At 48.9% G+C, this 24,070-nt stretch overlaps 1 protein-coding gene across 3 annotated transcripts; it reads right to left on the bottom strand.

The window, feature by feature from the left end:
- Nucleotides 1–600: 600 nt before the first annotated feature.
- CCDC124 (coiled-coil domain containing 124) lies at nt 601–22,333 on the bottom strand. Of its 3 annotated transcripts, none has more exons than XM_073323821.1 (5): nt 22,188–22,333; nt 18,609–18,780; nt 3,444–3,630; nt 2,857–2,971; nt 601–974 (listed from the first exon to the last, which is right to left on the bottom strand). In XM_073323821.1, the coding sequence occupies exons 2-5, from the start codon at nt 18,765–18,767 to the stop codon at nt 770–772; spliced, it is 666 nt and encodes a 221-aa protein (XP_073179922.1). In that variant the 5' UTR covers nt 18,768–18,780; nt 22,188–22,333; the 3' UTR covers nt 601–769. The 3 variants fall into 3 exon arrangements, with proteins under 3 accessions (XP_073179922.1, XP_073179924.1, XP_073179923.1); XM_073323823.1 differs by lacking the exon at nt 22,188–22,333 and adding an exon at nt 21,218–21,428; XM_073323822.1 differs by lacking the exon at nt 22,188–22,333 and adding an exon at nt 20,921–21,079.
- Nucleotides 22,334–24,070: the final 1,737 nt, after the last annotated feature.

Here is a 24,070-nt window from a genome sequence, read left to right as displayed (position 1 = left end):
CGAGGAAACAGCAGTGGGCAACTGCAGGCAGGATGGTGGCTTAGCAGTTAGGGTTAAAACCCACTCCTAGCCCATTACCTCTTCCCAGAACAACCTAGCGCTGCTTGACCTGTGGCCCAGAGCAGATGCCTTCTTCACACTGTTCTCTTGCCACATGTCACCAGCTCAGCATTGAGAGGATTCTTGTAAACAAGGTGTTAGGGCAGCTACAAGAGAGACTGGGATAAAAAGAGAACACTTCAGTTTGAATGGGAGAGGGGCTTAAATGTGGTGCTGGGCAGCTCAGATGTCTAGACAGTCATGGATGGTGCTGGGAGCGTCCATATGGCAGTGCCAGATTTGGTACAATGCTCTGAGCTCTCCGGGGGGGGGGGGTAGGAGTGACACTTCCAAAAGGACTACCACGATTTTCAAAGTTAAAGATAGAGTTAATCCGTCCGGGTTGCTTTGGCCCAGCTGCCTAAGGATATAAAAAACGGGCTGCTCTGGAGAGGTCTGTATGCAACGGACAGTTTCAGAACATCTGCAGCAGGCAAGGCTCCAGCCAAAATCAGGGAGCCAGGCTCCCTGGGGCACCCCGAGAAGAGCTGCACGCATCTGTTTGGATCAGGAAGCCTCATGTTTAATTAGGAGTCCAACAACAGGGCACAAAAGAGATGGAGAGGGGGCGGGGGGAATAAATGAGGCAAGGTTCCTGGGTGGCCTTGTTTTCTTACGTGTTTGAAGGAAGCCCTAGGGCCTCAGAGGGATGGCTGGCTTCTTTCCAGTTCTATTTTTGGCTGTTGTAGGTCATGTGCCTCTGGTTCATTGGGTTGTCTGGGGACCTCATCCACTCCTTCTTGAGGAGCTGCTTGAGCTGGGAGAGGCGCATGTTGGGGTTCTCCTGCTTTAGGCGTGGCAGATTGATCTCTTCAAATGTGGCAAAGGCAGCTTTCATCCGGCGCTCTGGGTGACGGTCCAGGTCGTCAGCAACACTGTGAGGAGAATTAAAAAGGGGGAATACTACTAGAAAAAAGAATCTTAGTCGCTTCTAGCTGGCACCAGCTCAGCCCAGGCCCTGGGGAATAACCCTAACCTGGTCGGAGCCTGGGCTAGATCATTGGCCTAGTCCAGTTCTAACCACATCATCTATGGCTGAGTTTCCTTAGCAGTGACAATGTCTGGAGGATACTTCAGTCAGAAGAGCGATGCTGGAAAGACACTCTCTGACACAGCAGCTCTGCTCCCCAGGCATCTCCAGTCTGCCCACTCAGACACAACAGCTCTAACCCCTGTGCAGAACAGTAGATAGAGCGCCAGGAAAGCAAACTGGAGTCTTTTGTGCCTTCCTGCATCAAACAGGGGGGTTGGCAGAATTCAGCTGGTGGGATCTTCACCACCCAGGAGGACATTGGAAGCAGAAAGAGGACAGCTGGTTTTTCTGATCCCAGGGGAGTTTCAAAAGGAGGCCTTAGCCCCATTTGTAAACGCAGCAAACGGAATACCTCCGAGGACAAACAAAAAGCAATGATGCTCCCCCCTCATTCTGACTGACCGTGTGTGACATTATCTGATTAAAATATGACCATACAGGTCATGGTTGCAACCACTGTGTACAATATTTGCAGCAAATATTGCACAAAGGTTGTCGAGTGAAGTGGTGATGAAAAGGTTAGGACTGACTGGTTATGATTATGCTATCTGTCTGCATGTATCATTTTTGTATGGGAAGTTATAAGTATTGGCTCTAGACCTGGATTTCAATTGTTGGCTCCTGGGGTACTGCTCACAAGGTAGCACCCAGCACATCTTGGAGGGACTATTCATATGGAGTGGCCCATCGAAAGAACATTTAATGGGCCATGGGAGATGCCCCTCTACACTTAATGGAATGTCCTGCTGTGACTAGGTGACACTCATGGACATGTGACTTGCCCATGAGACTCCAAACTCCATCTTGTTGCTGTAATTTTCCACAGTAAGAACAATGGGATTCCCTCCACATGGCAAAAGCTATAAAAGGCCCTGGAAACACCTCCATTGTCTTCAGTCCTGCTTCTTACCTCTGGAGGAACTTTATTCAGAGCTTCACTTTGTAGCAAAGGACCAAATGACCCATCCAAGCTGTGAATGTACTCCAGAGACTTGACTTAAGCCAGCAGTTTATTCCATCACTGCTACAAGCCTGAACCAAGAACTTTGCCATTACTGTACATAATTGATTCCTTTAACCAATTTTAACTCACCTTTTTCTCCCTTTTTTAAATAAGCAAACCTTTAGATTTTAGATACTAAAGGATTGGCATCAGTGTGATTTTTGGGTAAGATTTAAGTTCTATAGTGACCTGGGTGTGTGGCTGGCCCTTTGGGATCAGAAGAACCTATTATTTGATGAGACTGGTTGTAAAGAACCACTCATATCACCACTAAAAACACTGGATTCAGAGATAAGAACTGGAATGCCTGAGGAAACTGCCTTTATGTTTTCTTGTTAGCCAGTGCAGGGAAACAGGAGTTTACTTTTGTGGCTGGTTTGGTATATCTTATAAAGGAATAGCCACCAGTTTAGGGCTGCGTTTGCCCCATTTCTCAGCAGTTGGTCCTGAATTTGGCATCCTCAGTTGTGACCCATTAAGGCCCGGTTACACCGTGCTTTTGGGAAGTTTTGCTTTTTGGGCAGGGATTAGAGGGTGTGCAGCAGGAGGCTGATGGACTTGCCTTGTTCTTGCTGCATCAGAGTGGAACAGCTACATTTTTAAGTGTTAAAAAACACCCAAAGATGCCTGGGCTGGCACCTTCATGGCAGGGTTGCTTCTGGGGAATCTCTAAGGAAACCGGCCCCTCCAAAGGAAGCACCATGAAGCTATGGCCAAATACCTGAGGACTGCAATAGCATCTTCAATGGTTCTGGCTTCCACGGTGCCTTCCTCCAACACTCTTCTGTTGATGTTTTCCTCCAAGGGAACATCAAGGTGGCTCTTCTGCTTCTCCACTGGAATAGGAAGGGGGAAAAAAATTCAGCTCCCAGCCAGATGAAGCCTTTAAGAGGTGCAGAATATTTGTTTGGCTGGCACTCTGGAGAAGGCCAATACCTCAAGGGTTAAACAAGTCTGGTGTACAGAGCGACACAACAGCAAGTTTACCCAGGATCCTGGAGAGTGAAATGCAAGTTTAATCGCCTAGGATCGGAACCCCTCCTCTCTGTCTGTGCTTGGAGATACTGGGACTAATTATACAGGCAGCAGCTAGGAGTCCCTAGCAGGGACACAACAAGGGTGCATCACTTGGACATGATAACTAGGGGTTCTCTGGCCCCCAGGACATCTTGTACTTCACCAAAGGCAGACAGAAGTGGCTTGCTCTCTGGGGTGCTCACGAGGCCTGAGCAGCCCACCTGCGAGGCATCCTAAACCCTCGGGCTAGTAGGGGACGTTCAATGGTATAATGATGGGGAAGCTGCAAACCTTCATCTCCGTTCTCCTTCTGTTGCTGGTCTTTCCGGATTGTCTCTTCAATCTGAGCCCTGGTGATCTTGCCTGGTGTGACTGATTTCGGTAACTTCCCTTTCAGCTTCGCGTCTTCCTCTTCCAGCAGGCGTTGCATCTCCTTCTTGCGCTCCAGCTGCTCCAGCCGGCGCTTCTCCCTCTCCTCCTGGAAGGGAGAGACAATGTGAGGTCACTTCCTGCCCCAGGCCTCTTGTCCCACAATGCCCACTTCCAGCATCAAATCAGCCACTCTAAAGCAACCTAGGATCACAGGAGACGGAGATGGAAGACACTCATTTTGATTCAATCAAGTCCACCCTCCTGCTAGGGCCAGAGAGAAAATGACTTGTATGGAGATGGGCATCTAGCTTCTTCATAATCATAACCCACTTGCTCTCCCTGCCCCTCACTCCAATATACACCCCAGCCACCAAGCATGGACAACTGAGTCATCTGCTTACCACCTTTTCCACTCAGAGCAAGATGCTCAAGAATGGTTTTAGAGCGAAGCCAGAACAGGAGAGGCACTTGGTAGCTCTGCTACATGCAGGAACATGAGAGATCCTTTGTTTATATCCAGAGATCCCCTAGTTGCTAGGTCGACATGCCACCAAGCACAGGCTGCATTTGGATTAGGAAAACCATGCTGAAGGAAATTGGCGCCGGTCTACATTTAGGACAAGTAATAAAACACGGGAACACAAAGGTACCCAGCCTTTAGAGTGATCATTACAATAGTGCATCACCTGCAGCACAGCGGGGGCTGTGGGGGTGTTAAGGCACCTCTTTAGCACACCGCTGTTTTTATATTCACTCAGTAATGTTTTAGTTTCAAACTCTAGTCTCCCATCAACTTCTGTTGAATCACCATCGTGAGCTGTGTGTCACTCAACAATGACCCCTGCTGGCTGCCCACCCAGTCATGAGACTAAGGGAATGTCCAATATGGGACAGCACATGGGGTCCCCACCAGTGTTTGCAGCAGAGTTCACTGAAGCTCTGCCAAACTTTATATTCTAGGCCCCTTCCCCAGGCTACCTCACAAAAAGTGGGCCAGGAATTTTGCCCGTCATCCTGAGATTTCAAGGCCCATCTCAGAATCGTAATTAGATGAGGTAATTTCACACTCCATGCTTTTGCCAATTCCTCCCCCCAATCTTAATCTGTAATCATGTACTGTTCATTGTGATGTCAGCGTGGTGAAATATAACCCGTCAATGGGGAGAGATGCCGACCAAGACCGTTAATCAGGATAAGTTTTCCACGGTTAATTTTAATAAGAGTGAAAGGGTCAAAGTTGGAAAGTTCAGAAGTCTTGACATTCTGATCAAAAAGGCCCAACAGTTTCTCAGATTTCTCCTTTAAGAGAGAATCAAAAGGCTAATCTGAAGCAATTATTGTAGTCCTTAAGCAAGAAACACTGCCAATTTAACCCAAGATGTCGAACCTCCATTTTGCTGGCAAAGGCACTGCTAGGAGACAATAGTGCAATCATGCACTAGGATTTTAGCAGCTTTTGAGTTTTATTTTCATATTTGAGTCAAAGCCACAGACTGTTTCACAGCAAATAGCAACATCATTCTGTCCAGGTTGATTTTGTCTGCCAGGGTCACAAAGCGACTTCAGTCCCAATAGCAGTCCAGTACTTAGGTTAGTTAAGTGGCCAATTATGGGTCTCATCCATTATTCACAGGGATGGTACAGCTAACTATATCTGGCGTTATCATCATGGGTTTTGCTCTGAAAGGCAGCTGTGGAGTAGAACAACTGAAGAGGTAATGCACCCTGCCTTGTTCACCGTGTTTAAGGAGTATGGTATTATGCATGTCAGGGTATGGCCCACTTTAGAGACTGTAAATAAGGCTAGGTTTTAGAGCTACTTTGGAAAAAACAATTTTCATTAAGCCATTCCTCAGCTTGGGAGCTTAAGGAGGTTCAGACCAGACAGACAGCAATATAAAATGTGCCCCTGGAGCCACCATCTGATAAGGACTAAGCCTTTCAATCCAGGCGGAGAAGTAGGATACTAGCATACCTCAGAGTTAGAGCAGCTACAATCCAGGATGGAAAAAAGTCATTATGGGGATGAAGTTTATTACAATTGGCAGGCTTCAAATTCTGGCTCACTAAGTGCTTTGTTCCAATGCCTTTGGAGAGGACATTACATTGTTCTAGCACTTGGCTCAGCCAGTCCTGGCCTGTCCCAGCAGGAGTCATCTCCTAACACATTAAGTAGGTTCCCTGGCTCCCACAAGAGCTGGATGAGCCCACTTGCTTTACGTTGCTCAAATAAGATCAAGAAACGGAATGGAGAGATGCAACTGCCTTAGATGAGTGGGTTCGCCAGACTCCATTAAAGAGGGAAGAGCACCACAGATAGAAGGGTCTTTCCAGATCATTTTCATTAATGCTTTAAGTTCAAGGTGAACAACCAAAACTAAAAGCCATTCATTGTTTTTCTACTGGCTCTGATGCAAGAACAGATTCACCCATCAGCATTTAACCCAACAGCAGATGGCAGAATGAACCCAGCTCTCCTGGCAGCAGACCACTGCAGAGTGGACACGGCTAAGAAGGACTGTGGCAGTAGCCAGCAGGTGTGTCACGAAGGTACTATTTCTGCTGTCACTACACTTCGTTCTCTCTGGCCCGGATACTGCCCTTTCCTCTGCAAGCCCAAATCTCTTCAATTCTTGCCTGATCTCATGCAAGTCCCATTCACCAGCCAGAAGTCAAACACGCCCTCCTGTAGGGGATTTTCCCCTAAGTGTCCACTGCCCAAACCCCTGTATCTCTGGGCAGCTAGAAGAATTCACTGCAGGGCTGCTTTATGGGGTTTTTTGTGGGTTGTTTTTTTTTTTTTTTTAAAAAAAAAGCTGTAACAAGATTTTTAACTAAGTACTTCTGACTTCAATAGCAGATGGTTTTCCTACTAGTACCAATTGCTTACTACGAAGCTGAAGCCTGGCCATGCCACAATGAAGGATTTTAAAGCCCTCATTACAAATTCAGATTAAGCTAAGAAGAGTCAATTACACATTGAGGTTCTCTGCTGTAGGAAATATGACTTGCAGTTGGATTTAAAACCCCCACATATGGTCACAGTTAAACACAAGTGGAGCTCTCCATCCTGACACAGCAGTTTGTTGATGAACCACTGTGCATCCAAAGCCACGTTTCCAGGCCACAGCTGTGAGAACTGACAGAGCTGGTCTGCATCCAGCAGCCCTCATCCCGCTTAGCTACAGCTGCTGTTTCTTTGTAAACCCCACAAGTAATCTGGAACTTTTTCCTAATTGCAGGGGACAGTTCTGATGAGCAGGTCCCGTATGAAATGCCTCTCTCTCAAATCCCTGTCATGGTGCTTGTGTGCCTCTCAACAAGGCAGCCTGGAGGCAAAGGGTGGGGGGCAAAAAGGGATGGTTTACCCCAGGCCCCCATTTGAGAGAGCCTCAAACCCTGTGGCATTGTGATCTGGCAGACAGGGTCACAGCACCACTCGCTGAGATTTGGCCCCATGGCCCCTCCACCATGACAGAGGGGCTGTGAGGCCAAACCCGAGTGGTACTGCTACCCCACGTGCCGGGTTGCAACCCCACTCACTGAAGTTTGCCCCCACAGCACTTCCTAAGCCTAGCTGAGCAAGTAACCACAGACAGAAGTCTCCCCTTGCATCTTTCCACTTCTCTGGAGTAAGGCAGCTCTGTTTAGACAGCTGACTCAAGCTGGGATTCCTGACTAGCCTGCTAGAATCTGTTTCAGCCTGTTCACAGCCTTCAATTCATTTTAAAAAGGTTAGTGTATGTGGAGAAACCAGGAACTTGAGAGATTCATCCCTGTATTTGCTCTGAATAAAGAGGAGCCATGCATACTCCTCATTTTACACAGATTTGCTGAGTATGAAATAGACACATTCCACCAGTGCTGCAATTCCATTTCATGCGTTTGCTAATAAAAGCAGAGCAACAGACATTTGTTCCTCTTAAAGCTAACTGGGCACGGCTGCAGATACAGCAATGGTATCACGGGAGACAGCAGACTCTAGTGACGCTCCCACTTAAGAGGTGATGCAACTTGTGTTTGTTCTTGCCTAGCTCTTCATTCCACATGCACCAGCTCCAAGGCCTCTCAATATTTTCAAGCAGCGACTCAGGGGAGCATAGCCTGGTCAGACACATGCCTCCTCTAGGGAAAGGTCCAGGAACATGGATTAAGGTTGGCAAAACTGTTGCAGGAGCCACCTCGAACACTACGTCACATACCAAGAAGGGACAGGTGGGTCCATGGCAGGACAATGCAGATTGACTACTGTTGTATATAGTGGGAGCCCAAGCCCTGTGCTCTCTCTGCCACCTGCCTAAACGACCACTCAGTGGTTCCCTCTGCTCCCCATCAATATCACACTTGTAGGAACTACCATGTTAAAGTTCTGCCAGAGAAAGAAGAAATCACTGAACACACAGCTACCAGAGAGAGCGCATAAGTAATTTAATTAGTTAGACCTATAGCGAACACAGGAGAACCAGCAGTGTATTCATGATACTGGTGTTGTGTGTCTAGAATACGGATTACTGTAAAGCGAAACTATTCTCATACCGCTTTGTCCTATCTCTGATGGGCAAGTGTGACTGAACAAGGTAACCAAAAGAAATCCCTGGCACAGGAAGCACCTTTGTGATACTACAGGCCTGGCTGTAGGTTTGAATAATTCAAGAGGCAGATAAGGAGCGGATATACAAGTGCTAATGAGTAAAGGGAGGGAACCAATACATTTCAGGGCAGAAACATTATTTGCAGTTACAGAAAATTTATCTTTTACTCCCTTTGCTAGTAGGGTAACTTGTTTTACAAGACAGGTAGCTCAGCCACGTATTTCTACACTGCGACTCCACTCGTCTCACAGTACAGAAATCCAGGGAATGGTACTCTGCATTCCTATATCCCCTTTCAAAATAAGCTGCCCGCTTCTTTTTACAGGATGGGGAAGCTGAGGCAGAGAAGGGAAGCAACTTGTGCTCTCTTCCCTCCAGCTCATGCTGCAATTTAGTAGTTAAGTGGATAGACCCCAGGAATGCTGACTCCTAGTTCCTTGCTCTGACCACTAGACAATATTACTCCCTGCTCTCTAATGTTTACAATTGAGAGGCTTCCACTTGCAGAAAGTAATCAAGCCCAAATCATTAGTAATCTGTCACAAGGCATGCAAAATATACATGATCTGATTTCACTATCAGCACTTGGCTTTCCAACCTGCTCTGGGCCTTTAGTAGGGTTCAAAGCTGGGAGGTCTGCAGCAACAGCAGTGACTTCAGGAGTTGAATCACAGGTGGCCGAGTAATAAGGCTTGCGGGTTCATGAGGACCAGGATTTAAAAAACAAATTCACAGCAAGTTCCTGAGTGTACAAATGTCAATTTCCTTAATGGGCTGACGCAGCGCAGAGGTCAGTCGTTCAGGGGAAGGATCCTTTATCAAAGCGGTCTCTACAGATTGGTAACAGCTGAAATTCCATGCCAAGTATGACTTTAAATAGTTTTGGGGCAGTCTCATTTCTACTAAGGGGGCTTTTCTTACATTAGAGACAATATGTACAATTTATATTTCTGCTTTTGACTCACAGCTCGTCAGGAAAGGAATTTAAATACTTCCTCACCAGGTTGAGCCTGAAGAAACTCCTAGTTGTGTGTGTCACCGCAATGAATCAGCACGAGTGCTCTAATGAAAGGGACACTTCCATTTTTATAAGTGAAACATACAAGCAAAGCGATCAGCCAGCTGGAAGAGAAACCCCCAACAGCATCAGAGTCAACAGGGCATAGGAAATGAAGACTTCCTTGGCTGGATATTCTGCTCATATGCCTTTCTAGCAATTGAAAATAAAGTTTCCAGCCTTGCAAAGAACTGGCCAAGCGAGACTCATTAACTTTCACAATGAATTCCCTGCTCCTAGATGGAGGGAGAAAGGTCGCAGCCGCATGGCTCTGAGCAAGTGGTCAAATGAAGTGGCTGTGCTCCCAATCAACCTCTTTGCGGGAGACTCAGAGGCACACCACAGAGATCTCTGCTGGAAGGGCAAAGAGTCATTGCTTCTCACAGAGCAGAGGAACTAGGCAATGCAAAGTCTGATATGGTCAGAAGGAGCAGGGCGTATAAGCAAGCTGGAATAATACTGAGCACATGTACGGACCTTTGAGGTTCTCCATATCTGTCAGATTGATCAGCCCTCAAAACCTCCAATGTAGATCCTTTTTACAGACTGGGGGGAGGGGAAGGGGGAAGGAACAGAAGTAAAGGTCCCAGGACTTGACTGAAGTCACAGCAAGTCAGTGGCAAAGCTGGAATTAGCACTTAGGCCTGAGCCCAGATCTCCTCTAGCGCTCTTGCCACCAGACCTCACTCTCCCCTCTCCATGTCTCATTCACCCCCAAGCTCAGAGCCACTTCTGTAGCTGCAGTGAGCATCCATCTCAGGATCTGGACGTGGGGCCTAGTTATCCCAGCTGTTTAACATTCCATTGCCTCCTTTAGCTAAGGCATGGTGCTGCACAGAGTAATACTGGACTGAGGGAGGGAGGAAAGATACCTGTCTGCGAGAACACTACAATATGAGGATATTAGTGTACAGAGGTGCCAACCTGTACCCCAAGATTCAGACTAATATGACCAAGAGCATCACAGGATTCAGATGCCAGCAGAGTTTTGGGAGACAGCTGTACCCTTCTAACACATGACAGACATCTTTCCAGTGATGGATACAATTAAATGCACAGACCTTTAATTTGCTGGCCATCACAAGAAGCCTACTCTCTCTAAAAGGAGGTGGCCATGGATTCCCTCCATTCCAACTGGGGTGCAGAAGCTAAGAGGAGAGACCTCCTGAAGCCTGACATTTGAAGAAGCCTGCAAAGCACAGTGAGAAGTGGAGGGAAACAGCATGGTACTTCCACTTTCAGACACGCTCTGTGGAGGGAAGAGCATAAAAGGGATTCCAGGCAGCTGGCTGCATAGGTCACCCATGGCAGGGAATGGCTTTCCTGGCACTTCAAAGCTGCCTTTAGCTGAACGGCAGCATGAAGCAGCCAGTAAGTGGAAGACCAGTCACAACACTATTTGAATCCCTTTAAAGGGCCCTTCCCCTTGCCAAGAGGACAGCTATCACTCCCGGAGGAATTCTGCACCAAAAAATTTAAAATTCTGCACACAATATTTTAAAAGTCTGCAAAGTTCTGCCTATTTTATTTCTAAAAAACACAAAATAATTACACCAGTTTCAATTACTTTGGTAAGTATGTCTAACAATACAGACAACAAGAGAGATTCCCCCAGGAGCAGAGTGTTAAAGAAACCCCTACAACAACCCAGTTCCGGTTTCTCGGTTATGCTTCAGTTGGGCGCCTCAGTCTGGGTGCGTCACACATGCCAGCTGGGCATATCGTGGAGGAAATTTTGCCCCTCTAGTCTTCTAGTCAATTCCATTTTTTTGCCCTGCCCCCCTAGGGTTACCATATGTCAAGTCTGCAAATAGAGAATGCTGCTGGAGGGATGAAGACGGGTGTGCGTGCACTGGCATAAAGTATTTTGGGGGTGCTGGAGGCCCCCCCCAGCCCAGATACATGCACCCTCTTCCCCCAGAGCCCAGCTGCAGGCTCCATCCCACCCAGCTTCATTACTGTCCTGCTGGAAGATGCAAGGTGAGGAAGGGTGTGGCCGCACTCTAAGAACTGGCGCAGCTGGGTCTCCCAGGCCCGCTCCCATCCCCAGGTGGATGCAGTCATCACATGCAGAGCCATAGGGCCTCCATCCCCCCAGGCTAGATGTTCTGATAACTGCGGGGCTGTGGTCTTCGTTCAGGGCATGCTAGGCCTCCCGTGCAGGCACACTGCAAGCTGGGGAGCCAGGCTCCACTGGGTCCAGTGGCCCGCAGCAGCGGCCAGCAGCTCTGCAGCACCAATTCTGCAGGAAAAAAAAAAAAAATTCTGCGCAGAACATACATTCTGCATTGCGCAGTGGTGCAGAATTCCCCCAGGGGTAAGCTATGGGAGGTAGCTCACTTTTCGCAGGAAGCAGCTCTCCAACAACCCGTGCAGGAGCGCTAGGGGCAGAATGGCCAGTCTCTGAAGGGCACTCCCACCCAGCAGAGAGGACACCCCCGTGAGGGTACTGATCTCAGACAGGCTTGCAGCCAAGATCTTTTCCCCCATTAGAACAGTGCCTGGTTCTCCCAAGATAGCACAGGACCATAGCGGAGTTTCCTACACACAGGCAGCTTTAATAATTTTTGCAATCTGAGGTTGGGGCAGCCCACCATTTGGCTGAACACACAGGAGATTTAAAAGCTCTCCTGGATGTCAGAGTAGCATCTTCCTCCAATGTGGGATGGAGAAGCTTTCTTGCTACCATTTCCTCCCCCACTCTCAACAGTGGTGCAGCATGGCCACGTGCTATCCTCCACCTCAGAAGTAGCAGCATCTTTGCGGTGCTGGATGTACAACATTGCAAATGAGAGGAGAGCCAAGTGTTATTCTTGCATTAATTTTCCCTTTTGCCATGTCTCTACACCCCAAGCATAATTCTATTTGAAGGACATCATATCTCAAGAGATGTATTTAAAAAAAACCTCTTAATCCGGACAGCATTTTGAATATTAGCTTTGTGCTTTCAGCAAATGCAACATGTTAGTCAATTTGACAACTCTTCCCCCAATACCTGGTAGATCTGTGTGATAAGTGGTCATCCTTCAGAGCTCCCTACAGACTCACCTCACTTGTTGCTTCAGCATTCAAGGGTATTCCACAACCAGACTGCACTTTAGTTAATTGCAAGAGGAAAAACACACACACACACGACACTTTAGCAGGGTGGGGCTAAGGTAATTCACTGAGGCAACAGGCTGGTTTTGTATATGAGGAGGCATATGCTGGAGGCAGGGGAGAGTGAGGAGTGGGAAGAAAGAAGCGTAGAACAGACGCTTTTACCTGGTTTGTCTACATTTGAACCCCGGCTTGGCACAATGGGCCTTTCAATTTCTGGCCTTCTGATCGGGAGTGGCAGGATATGGAGCCAGGCCAAGATTGGAAGGCACAGAGAGGTGTTCAGCAGGGTAAGAGAACTAGCACAATCTATATTATGACAGTGGCACGTACAGCCTCCCTTGCACTGGCCACAGTGAGACAAATCGCACCCCAAGGGCTTAAATCTGAAATGGACAAGACAAAAGACAGGAAGGGATGCAGAGACAGGACTTGCCCAAGGTCATATAGCAGGGCAGCAGCAGAGTGGAACAGAAACCAGGTCCAAGTCCCAGTTCAGTGCCCTACCCACTGAGCCCTGCTGCCTGGGTCTAGTTTGTATGATTTGCCTCTCAGGCAGGAGCACAAAACCCAGAGTCCCCTATGGCAACTGACAAGAAGTGGTCTGTTGCTAGAAATACTGGAGAATAGAAATCTATGCCTGATGTTAGCTCAGACATGCCATTACGCAGCAAAGCCAAGATAGATCTACTGTTCTCCATTAGCAGAGATCATCTCAAAATGCTGTAGGTTTAAAGACACAGCAAGAGCAAATGCCACAAGCAAGTCATCCAATGACAGGCACAAGCCTATCAGCCAAGCCTTGATGTTGCCTTTTGGACATTAAACTTCCTAATGACCAGATATTCAAGATGCCACCATACGGGCTGTGTCTATAGTGCTTAAAAGAGCCCACCAAAATTGTTTTGTGCAGAGAGTCACTGAACCCTGAAATGACTCAGGGAGGCAGCAGCTTGAGGAAAATAGCATGCTACATCCTAATTCACAACACAAGGGCTTTGGTGGTCAGCATCTGCCGGGGGCAGGAGGGAGAAGGGGCGTTTTAAAACAAAACAACCAACACACCCTGCAGCATTCTATCCCCACGGCTTTCATTTAGTCTGAGGAAGTTTGTTATTTTGCAGGAAATCAGGAAATAATCGGTCTCTGTGCCAGCCCCATGCAGTAATACATTACTGCCATCACCTGGACAGATTCGGGGAGAGTCATTTTGGTCCTGAATGAACAAGGGTATTGTTGTTCAAACAGCTAAGGGTATGTCTACGCTGCAATAACATACCCATGGCTGGCCTGAGTCAGCTGATTGGAGCTAAAACTTTGCAGTGTAGACATTGTGAGCCTGAGCCCGGAGACCCCAGGAGTGGGGGGAGAGGGTCCCAGAGCCCAAGCCCTAATGTCTACACTGCAATTTTATAGCCCCACAGCCCGAGTGAGCTGCTCCAGGCCAGCCATGGGTGTTTTACTGCAATGTAGACTTACCGTTATAGATGTGCTGCTCTCAGTTACGGCATGTGTAGGAGGACCAAGTCCCTCTTGCACCGAGTAAGGCTATTCCCCTGCTGGATACCATCCTTTGGCAGATCCTGTCCAAATACGTTTCATGGATTCTTTAGTCATGTTTGGGTGCCTTCCTAAAATCAGAGTCCATATAAATCCTCTGATTTACCCCCACCTCACTTACCTCCTGGCATATCATGGGGTGCATGCATCTGACACACTTCCTTTTGGTTATTCACTTGCCAAGGAGGCTCAGGTGAAAGGCACTGCCTTTTAGCCCATCTGGGGGAAGACTGGGTGACAGGCACAATGTGAGCAAAGGATTCGATCAGGGGCCTACAGCAAGCTGGTGGCTCAGCAGAATTAAAATCCAAGAACTGCCATCTGCTATCTAGACCACACAGACTATGTTTACTCTGACTCTGGGCCTGAGGAATGACAAGCCAGGCAAAGGAAACAGATGGAAATAGTAATACGTAGGAGAACCATCACAGATATTAAACAAAAATGCAGAACCATTAGAGGTATTAAAAATGCATCTAGAGGCCAGGATTCAGAGGGGATCTGAAATGGGCTATTGAGGATTTTGCCAATTCTTCCCAGACAATTCAGTCATTAACTGCTGATGGCTATTGAGGGACACAAAGATCTTAAAAGTTTTGCCAGCACAACTATTTCATCAGGGGCATGATTCCTCCCCTCACCTCCCTGACCAATAAAGCCATGCCAGAAAAAGCCTCAGTGTACACAGTTATATTGGCAAAAAAGGCTTTTTGCCCAGCTAGCTTACCCTATTTGGAGAACTGGATAAGCTATACCGACAACGGAACTCTTGCCTTTATGTGCTGTATCACCAGGAGGGAGACTGACTGTTTAGTTCAATGAATATATCGGGGTGGCCAAACTTACTGACCCTCTGAGCCACATACGATAATCTTCATCGCCTCAAGAGCCAGGTGCACCCGCTGGGGCTCACCTGCCAGGGCTTGGCAGCAGGGTGGTGAGGCTTGAGGCTTCTGCCCCAGGGGAGGTGCCCTGCAGGGCTGAAGCCCTGAGCCCTGCCATAGGCCAGAAGTCCTGAGCTCCCCTCCCCACCAGTTTATTAGGCGGAAAAGGGGGAACCCCCCCCCCGGGAGCCACACTTTAACTGTTCAAGAGCTGCATGTGGCTCGTGAGCTTCTGTTTGGCAACCCCTGGAATAGATCTATACCAGCAAAGCTTTTCTGGAGTATACCAGGCCAAAGAGAGAGATGGTCTCAGTCCAGCTCCTAGTGCACCACAATAAGAGGGAGTAAGGAGGGCTTGTGATGAAGGCACTGGACAGGGACTCCAGAAATGTAGGTTCTTTTCCCAGCTGCACCACAGATTTCATGGGACATTTCCAGAGTCCCCAAGAGCAAGGCAGCGAGAGGTGGGCAAAGTATCCATCAAAGGCCATTGAGTAAAATGCAAAGACACGACATTTTAGTGGAGCATGCCCAGACCCTGAAATCGAGGGGTCTGTTTTATGTGCAGTGACTGCAAACTACAACCCCGGTGCACAGAGAATACTACCCCATGTCCCCCTTTGCGACGGATATTCTTAAAGCTGCAGCAGAGTGCTGCAGTTGTGGAAAGTGCACTGTCTACTCTCCCTAAGGAGAGACAGACGGTCGACACCTCCACAAGTTTCAGATACTCATGGAGACAGGCGTTCGTTTAGATTTTCACAACTGATTAGCAGCTTCCTAAGACTAAGGCCTAGGTGGCACCTTCTGGCTATGCTCGCACATATTAAGATGTGACGTAGATCGAGATTAAATTAAGCGCAGCAAAGAGACCGTTTCGAAGGGTGAAGGAAAGGAGACAAAAGAGGAGAGGGGAAAGATGCCAAGAGATTCCAATATTACATTTGTCTAATGCTCTCAGCTCGGCTGAGGAAGATGGCATCTCATAGCCACGTCCCCAGTCAAAGTGCATTAGTAGCATTAAGACTTCAGAAGGAAGCTGAACCAAGTGGCTCGCTAAGCTATGATTACTTCAGTAACAATTTTCTGTCTGCAGAGGAAGAAAAAGCAAACTACACATGCCGAGCGCAGGCAACACCCAAGTTTGATAAGGTCAAACAATTCCTTAGTAACATTTTCTTTACAGAAAAAAAAATAAAGAAAAAAGTGTTTATAGACATGCTCCTCAAGCCTCTTGCTCCATGAAGCACATGGGGCTTATTTCTCATTCTGATGCCCAATGGGCAGCACGCCATGGAAGACAGCACGGAAGAGACCAGAGATGAATCAATGGGCATTAAAGACCAAAAGCTGGTATCTTCAGATCAGAGACACTAGAAATGGAAATTCGCTCTCGGGTATTTCTACAGCAGCCAGCCACTGGTTCTGGGATCCCTGACCTGATCAGACAAGGACTCTCTGTTGCCACCCACAAGGACTCTCTGCTGTGCATGTTCTAACCCAGCACGGATCTGCTCCAGTCCTCACTCTCATGATCACAATGGCCCAAGCTGCACGGTGGGTTGAATAGGAAGCTGGCTGTGGTGGACCACTACAGCACATCATCAGGTCGCAAGAGGAAGCTTAGAACACCAGCCACAAAAGCGTGAAGATCCAGTTTATACGGTCAGCTCTTTGGACTGGAAACTCTGTTCCAGTGGGTGTGGGCAATGCCCGACATAATGTGAACTCTGATACACAGCAGCAACATGCATACCAGGAACTGGGTTCCTCTCATTTAGCCCGTCTCCTTCAGCAACACGGGACTGTTCCCTCCAATTGGTTTTCCCAGTACCCTGCTTGAGTCAAGATGGCAGAAACAGAGGCCCCAGTTCAACCACCTTGCAATTCAGTAACTGCGAATCACAACCACAGCAATCAGCTTATGCCGCACATTGGATTTAACTTAAATAGAGCCACTGGCTGCAGTGCAGCGATACTGGTGCAGTGACCTTATGCTTTACTGCCGACGCACCGCAATGCTCCCCAACACCTGGTTACAGCGTGATCTCAGGGTAAAGAGAACGGCTCGGCTCTAAGCCATTAGGCAGCAGTGGCTGGCCACGAGAGGGTCTGGCACCGCATGCAGGCATGCTACCGAAGCACCAAGGGTGCCAGACCGCCACCCGCCATGCCGCAAGACACCAGGCCTTTCGCCATCAGACGTGATGACCCAGCATAAACATCCCTTTGAGCACTAACTCCGGAAGATGCAGCTGAGCTACCCCACTGGGACGGCACACCTAGAAATCCGTCTGCACTGGCATACCAGCCAAGAGGGACATTTTCTAATACTGCTATTTTGGGGGGATGGAGGTAGTGAAGAGGGGATTTTTACCTAGGTCAGAAAAAGCATCAGGATGCAAGGACGACAAGTTTTTCAATCAGTGAGTTAAGAGCCACAGAAGAGACTTAACCCATTTGTGTAGCGATTTTCTCTGAACTCGGATTCCTAGGGGACTTGTTTAACAGCCATTTTAGCTGAAAGCAAAATTAAAATAGCCAAACCCCAAATCCTTTTATATTTAAAATAAAATAAAAAAAAAGACAGATGCTTTTGAAAAAATATCCAGGGGTTCCTAAATGAAAAAAAGAGTACTCTGGTTTTTTGCAACAGTGGTGAAGCTGTAACAAGTACTTTGCAATGGAGAGGCCAAAATACATTATTCTAAAGGAACACAAAGGCCTTTAATGTTTTTTGTTTATGTAAATTAATGGGCAAACTCTAGCAGAGGTCAGACCAGCCCCATATATTCAGCCACACCCACGTAGCTTCCATTGATGGAGTTCACAGTGAGAGCAGACCTACATACACAAGGCATTTCATTTCCAGGACTCCAGCAGAACTCCTTGGGCTAGGAAAGGATATCAGCAGGGTAAACAAATCCTGCTTTAGAAAAGCAAGTACTACTAGCAGTTAATGTTGGCAATTAAGTTTCTAGGAAACCCATGGAAGTAGTAAGAAGTACATTTGCTTGTGTATTGCTTGCATGGGGACTGTGAGAACTTCCTAGCTTTCACGTGACATGGTAGGTCAAAAAAATGTTACTGGAACGGGAGGGAAATTTACCTGTCCTACAACATACAACACCACAACACAACCTTCAAGTCTGAATGGTCCAGAAGTTAACACTGAACTGATCCACCTATTGAACAGCTAAATGATTTACATACAGAGCACAGGAAGTGGATTAGAATCTAATTGGGAAAACTCATCCCCAGAAAACCAATGTTACAAGAGGCAAGACAAAAAAAAGTCACGTTATAAGAGCGGCCAGACTGAGTCAGACCAAGGGTCCATCCAGCCCAGTGTCCTGCCTTCTGACAGTGGCCAGTGCCAAGTGCCCCAGAGGGGATGAACAGACCAGAGAATCATCCAGCGATCCATCCCCCATCCCCAGCTTCCGGCAAAAAGAGGCGATCCTTTGTGGATTGTATATTTCTTTGATTTGCAGGAGATGCACAAAAGATTAGGGTCCAGGTCATCCAGGCTCCTGTAGGATTGTTCCCTATAACAGGTTCTTCTGCACTTTACCCAATTCAGTTTAAATAATTCCAATGGGGCTCTCACCATTGCCCTTAGGAAGGCAGCTCTATAATCTAATACAGCTCTGAGTCGTGCATGAACACGAATGCTCCTCACTACATTCTGCTTCTGTTCATTCCTAGGGTAGCAATGAGCTCTATCTCCCGTCCCTGAAAAAGGACGGGACAGTGCTTCTAGCACCAATGGTAGCCTTGGAACAGAAGAACAGGAGCAACCCCTGCAAGGTAAGTTGAGGTTCCCAGGTGTGAACGCAAGGACTTGCCACAAGGTTCCCTTACACACACACACACACTCTCCTCCATTTACCTTCCTTTGTTCCTTCCTCATGACGTGTTTGTCCTCATCCTTCCAAAAGGCATCTTCCAGCTCCTGCTGCCGCTTGGCATCAGCTGCTGCCTTGGCCTCAGCTTTCCTTGCGCGGGCAGCGGCCGACTTGGTGTTCTCGCCCTGGAACTTCTTGGGCATCCCTCAGGGTGCTCTGTGGAGGGAAGGGAGAAAAAAAAGCCATTGCCAAAGTGCTTCCCTGGGCCATGGGTTCAGATGACAACCCCTGACAGACAGGGTCAGCTCTGATCCCAAATCCCAGAGAGGAAGTTGCTTTTTCCAACTGGCTATGTCTATGCTACAGAGCCTAGGCTGGTAGAGCCCCCTAGTAGAGATGCAGCCTGCATTGACTGATGGAGTTTTTCTGTCAGCATAGGAACACCAGCTTAGCTATGTTGGCAGCAGCCTATTGACATAGCTGCATCCACACTGGGGGGTTTATCAACATAGCTGTGTTGGTCAGGGGTGTGGGGTTTTTCACACCCCGGGACGACGTAGCTACGTGGACATAACTTCTAAGTGTAGACCAAGCCTGAGCCAAACGGCTTTGAAATCAGAGAGGCCAGACTGGGGCTGACAGCAGAACTGAGAGCCAAGAACTCAACTGCTAACCCCAGTTCTCCCTCTGTTCCTCCCCCACCATCTGTAAAAGGGGGACAAACACCCATACTAACTTGCTCGCAGGGATGCAGGCAGGGTTAGTGAAGATTTGTAAAGTGTTTAGAAAATGAAAAGTGCAATATACATGTCAAACATTAGTATGGCTTGACCTGTGGAGCAACCTCCGCATAGAATATTTAGTTTCCATCACAATTTAGATTTAGGACCAACAGGTTGGCCTTATTCCTGTTCGCTAAGCCACCAAACGTACATAAAAAAAAAAAAGCCAGTCTGCTATGACTGCAGAATGAAATTCTAGGTTTCCTTTGAGACTTTGACCCTTACAGAGAAAATTTAATTATCCAACAAAGCCAAAGGTCTGGAAAAACAGATTTTTTTTTCATGTAAGCTGCTGTTACTCCACTAGAGGTCCTGTTTGTGCATTCTGAAGAAAACCAGTATTTCCTCTCTTAGAGCAAACTACAACCTCCAAAATACAGCAAAAGGCTTGAGTCTAGCCCTTCACTCAGATACAACTGACAGACACCGTGCATCCACGCCTGCGTATGTGCACGTAGCCACTGGTGATTATTAAGCATCTGTGGTGAGGATTCTCCCTATTAGTCACTCGCAGAGGAAAAGGCATGACAGCTTTCCTGTCCTACAAGAATTCATAAGTGGAAGTAAAACAAGAGACCTTCTGATTCAATAATAGCACAGCTAGCATACATGGTCTGCATTTTAACACAAGCCTCTTTACCATTTTGGGATATAGAGCAGACAGAAGGAGCAATTGCTTTGTCCTACACATTCTCCCTCCTATCCCACTGTATTGTGGTTTTTCCTCATAGCCTTTAAAGAACTTGGGTCTGCCACTGGCAATGTTTATTATAGCTTCATGCCTTCCACGTCATAAATCAAAATTAACCTTGAAGCTTCTATTAATTGCCTCAAGTGATTTTAACAGGATTCCACAAAATGAGATTATGGAGCAAAGGAAAGTTATGAGAGCCCACAAGACAAGTGTCTAGGTTAGCTTTCCAGTCCTGGACTCCTGTTCTTCTATCAGGTCATCTCAAACATATTCACTTATCACAAATAATCTAGGCTTGTACACAAGTTAAAATAGGAATACAAGGCATATTAACAAAATCTCAAGAAAGCAACCATTTCTGTATAACCCTGTTTTCCTCTTCCCCACCAACTTAACTTCTTGTCACTATCATATCAAATTTAAAGATGAAACTCCTAAGCCAGGGTCCCTGACCTAATGTTAAAACAAGCATCTCACATACACTTCATCTTCATTAGAATAAAAGATGTTTTTAAAGTAATGTGAGATAACACGTTAAAACTCTAGAGAAGACAAGTTGTATTTTAACATCTGTTAGCTGGTAGAGGGCGAACTCTAGGGGGAACGCTTTAACTCAACACTTAACATGTTCAGGCACACTACCATGACTATACCAGGTCAGAAGCAAGTTGCTCTACATATTTAACATCACAACTTAAATCTCAGTCTAGGCAAGACAACAGTGTTGTGTCAGTTACAGGGTCTGTTGTTGATGCAAATATATATAAATTCTGGTGGGGCTTGTAAGGTAAAGATTCAGCAGACAGAATGACTTATGTGCTGCAAACCGTTCTTTAGACAAACAGGATACAACCATACAGAAAGGTGTGAAGTCAGTTACCTGGTCCTCATTTATGCAGCACTTCCCATTTTCCAAAGCACTGTGCAAACATTTAACTGGCATAAAGTAAACACGCATGGGAAGTGGAACTAAAACCAGGGTTTGCAGAGATAGTACGTGAGTCTTCTCGGAAAGCAGCAAAGACGCTCTAAAGATTTAGTTACAAGGTTTCAGAGTAACAGCCGTGTTAGTCTGTATTCGCAAAAAGAAAAGGAGTACTTGTGGCACCTTAGAGACTAACCAATTTATTTGAGCATAAGCTTTCGTGAGCTACAGCTCACTTCATCGGATGCATACCGTGGAAACTGCAGCAGACTTTATATATACACAGAGAATATGAAGCAATACCTCCTCCCACCCCACTGTCCTGCTGGTAATAGCTTATCTAAAGTTGAGCCCACGTTGGTCCTTCCTGAACTGAAGATGACCCCTCCTGAGCAAGGAGAGCTGAGACTATACACCACCCCCAGGGCAGGCCTGACAGACACAGCATCCCTGGAGTCATTGGGGGGGGGGGGCAGAAGACCTCTAATGAGTCACATGGCTCTTGATGAGGGGTCAACTTCCACTCCCCCCCTCAAAGCACAGACTGCTTTGAAAGAATGGTTACAAGGAACCCAACCCAGGCCTGGCCCACACTGGAGTAGGCCTAGCCCCCCACCCCACCCCACGTGCCCCACGCCAGATACCCCAGCTCCAATACACTGAACCTCCAAACCCAGCCAGCCGTCCCTCCCGCCCCCCAGAATGGGCCCCGCCCCCCCTCAAACCTCCCTCCCGCCCCCCAGAATGGGCCCCGCCCCCCCTCAAACCTCCCTCCCGCCCCCCAGAATGGGCCCCGCCCCCCCTCAAACCTCCCTCCCGCCCCCACCCCCCAGAATGGGCCCCGCCCCCCCTCAAACCTCCCTCCCGCCCCCACCCCCCAGAATGGGCCCCGCCCCCCCTCAAACCTCCCTCCCGCCCCCACCCCCCAGAATGGGCCCCGCCCCCCCTCAAACCTCCCTCCCGCCCCCACCCCCCAGAATGGGCCCCGCCCCCCCTCAAACCTCCCTCCCGCCCCCACCCCCCAGAATGGGCCCCGCCCCCCCTCAAACCTCCCTCCCGCCCCCATCCCCCAGAATAGGCCCCGGGTCCCCCCCTTCAAACCTCCCTCCCACTCCCGGCCCCGCCCCCCCTTCAAACCTCCCTTCCCCAGAATGGGCCCCCCCGCGGCCCAAGCCCAGGGCGGATAACCCGGGGGAAGCGGCTCCCCCCTCCCTGCTCTGACCTGCTGCCGGCTCCGGCTGTCGCTCGCTTCGCCCGTCACGGGGCGCCTTATCCCCGCCTGAGGGGAGGGGCAGCGGCCGGCCCCTGCCGCCGCGAAGGGTGGGGTTGGGGGAAGGGAGCACGGACGCCGGCGGAGGGGGAGGCGCAGGCCCGGGGGTGGGGCCTGGTTGGGTCCTTCCGCGCCCGCGACGCGCGCCCGGGCGGGCGCCATCTTTGTGCGGGGCGGGCGCCATCTTTGTGCGGGGCGGGCGCCATCTTTGTGCGGGGCGCTCCGTCACCGCCTCCTCCTCCTCCTCCCCCCGCTCGCCCGCTCACCCCTCGAAAGCGTTGTGCGAGGAACACGTCCCGCCGCCCGATCGCAGTCGGCTGCCGAGGGGGCGGCTTATGGGGAAAGACCCCGGTCCATTCCCCTCCCCGCCCCCACCTTGTGCCCCGCACAAAGATGGTGGGCCCTTCTGCTACGTCATCACTGTGCTGCCCCGCTCCAAGCTACCCCCCCTCTTCCTCCCTCCCCCGTCTGCCACGCACCCCCTGCCCCCACCCCACGTTTTCTGTGCAGCCCGCCCCCCCCTTCTCTGCCGTGCACCCCTCAGGGCGCGGGACAGAAACCTGTGGCCTCTTGGAAAGAGTCAAGGAAGAGAAGGATGAGGGGGGATTTGGTCGCTGCTTTCGGCTGCCGGAAGGGGGGTTCCAAAGAGGATGGAGCTCGGTTGTTCTCAGGGGTGGCAGATGACAGAACAAGGAGCAATGGTCTCAAGTTGCAGTGGGGTCGGTCTAGGTTGGATATTAGGAAAAACTTTTTCACTAGGAGGGTGGAGAAAGACTGGCACAGGTTCCCTGGGGAGGGGGTGGAATCTCCTTCCTTAGAGGTTTTTAAGGTCCGGCTTGACAAAGCCCCGGCTGGGATGATTTAGTTGGGGGTTGGTCCTGCGTTGAGCAGCGGGTGGGACGAGATGACCCCTGAGGTCCCTTCCAGCCCTGATCTATGACTCTAAGGACCTAAAAGCCAGAACTTCTGCTGCGGCGGGTTGGAAGGGCCTGGCTCCTTGTGTGGGAGCTGAAGAAGCAGCAGCGTCCTGATGAGCTGACCCAAAGAACCATGCTGCCACAGGCGAGCCACGGCCTCCGCGCTGCATCGGTTCTGCTGGACCCAAAGAGAGAGCTGCTCTGGGAGAAGAGCAAAAGCAACCTGCCTGCGGGACTCATGTGTCTGTCTCCTGTGTTATCCCCCGCTCTTCCACTGCCTCTCCGCTCACCCCATCAACAGCGGGGATGCCTGCTAGAGGGGCACAGTGGGCCGAGGAGACTGTCCAAATATTAATCCACCATTTGGGCTCTTGACACACCCTGACAGCTGTCAATCCTGCCTGAACCTTCCAGGCGATGTCTACACTCTGATAAAAGACTCATGGCACCAACTCAACGAGCCCTGGGCAGGTGCCTCGAGCTGGGACTGTAGAGCTATAAAATAGCAGCCTAGATGTTCAGACCCAGGATCTCAGAGCCTGGGCTCCAGCCTGACCTTGAACGTATACACTGTCATTTTATAGAGCCCCATGAGCCTGAGTCAGCTCACCTGGGCCAGCCGTGACCGTGCCGCAGGTCTTTTATCGCAGTGTAGAGGTCCCCACAGACAGCCCATCTGGATGCCTTGTCAAGCTGGGATTTCCCATTAAAACCCTCTTTTTAAAATGTCAGACTTGTTTGTTAATGGGATGATAAAAGTTGACTTTGCACCTCGGTCAGTTTCCTTCCCCTCCCATGCCTCTTCGAGGAACTTTCAAGAGTTGCGAAGATGCAGGTACAGTAGATCTGGGTAACAGTGATGAGATCAGGTGACGTTTGGTTCCATTTGCTCTCATGTGACCCTTAGGAAAGGAAAAA

This window comes from Lepidochelys kempii, chromosome 25 (genome assembly GCF_965140265.1).
Source record: "Lepidochelys kempii isolate rLepKem1 chromosome 25, rLepKem1.hap2, whole genome shotgun sequence".
NCBI lineage: Eukaryota > Metazoa > Chordata > Testudines > Cheloniidae > Lepidochelys > Lepidochelys kempii.
Note: the sequence above shows the minus strand (reverse complement) of the source record. Positions and strands in the feature narration are given on the sequence as shown.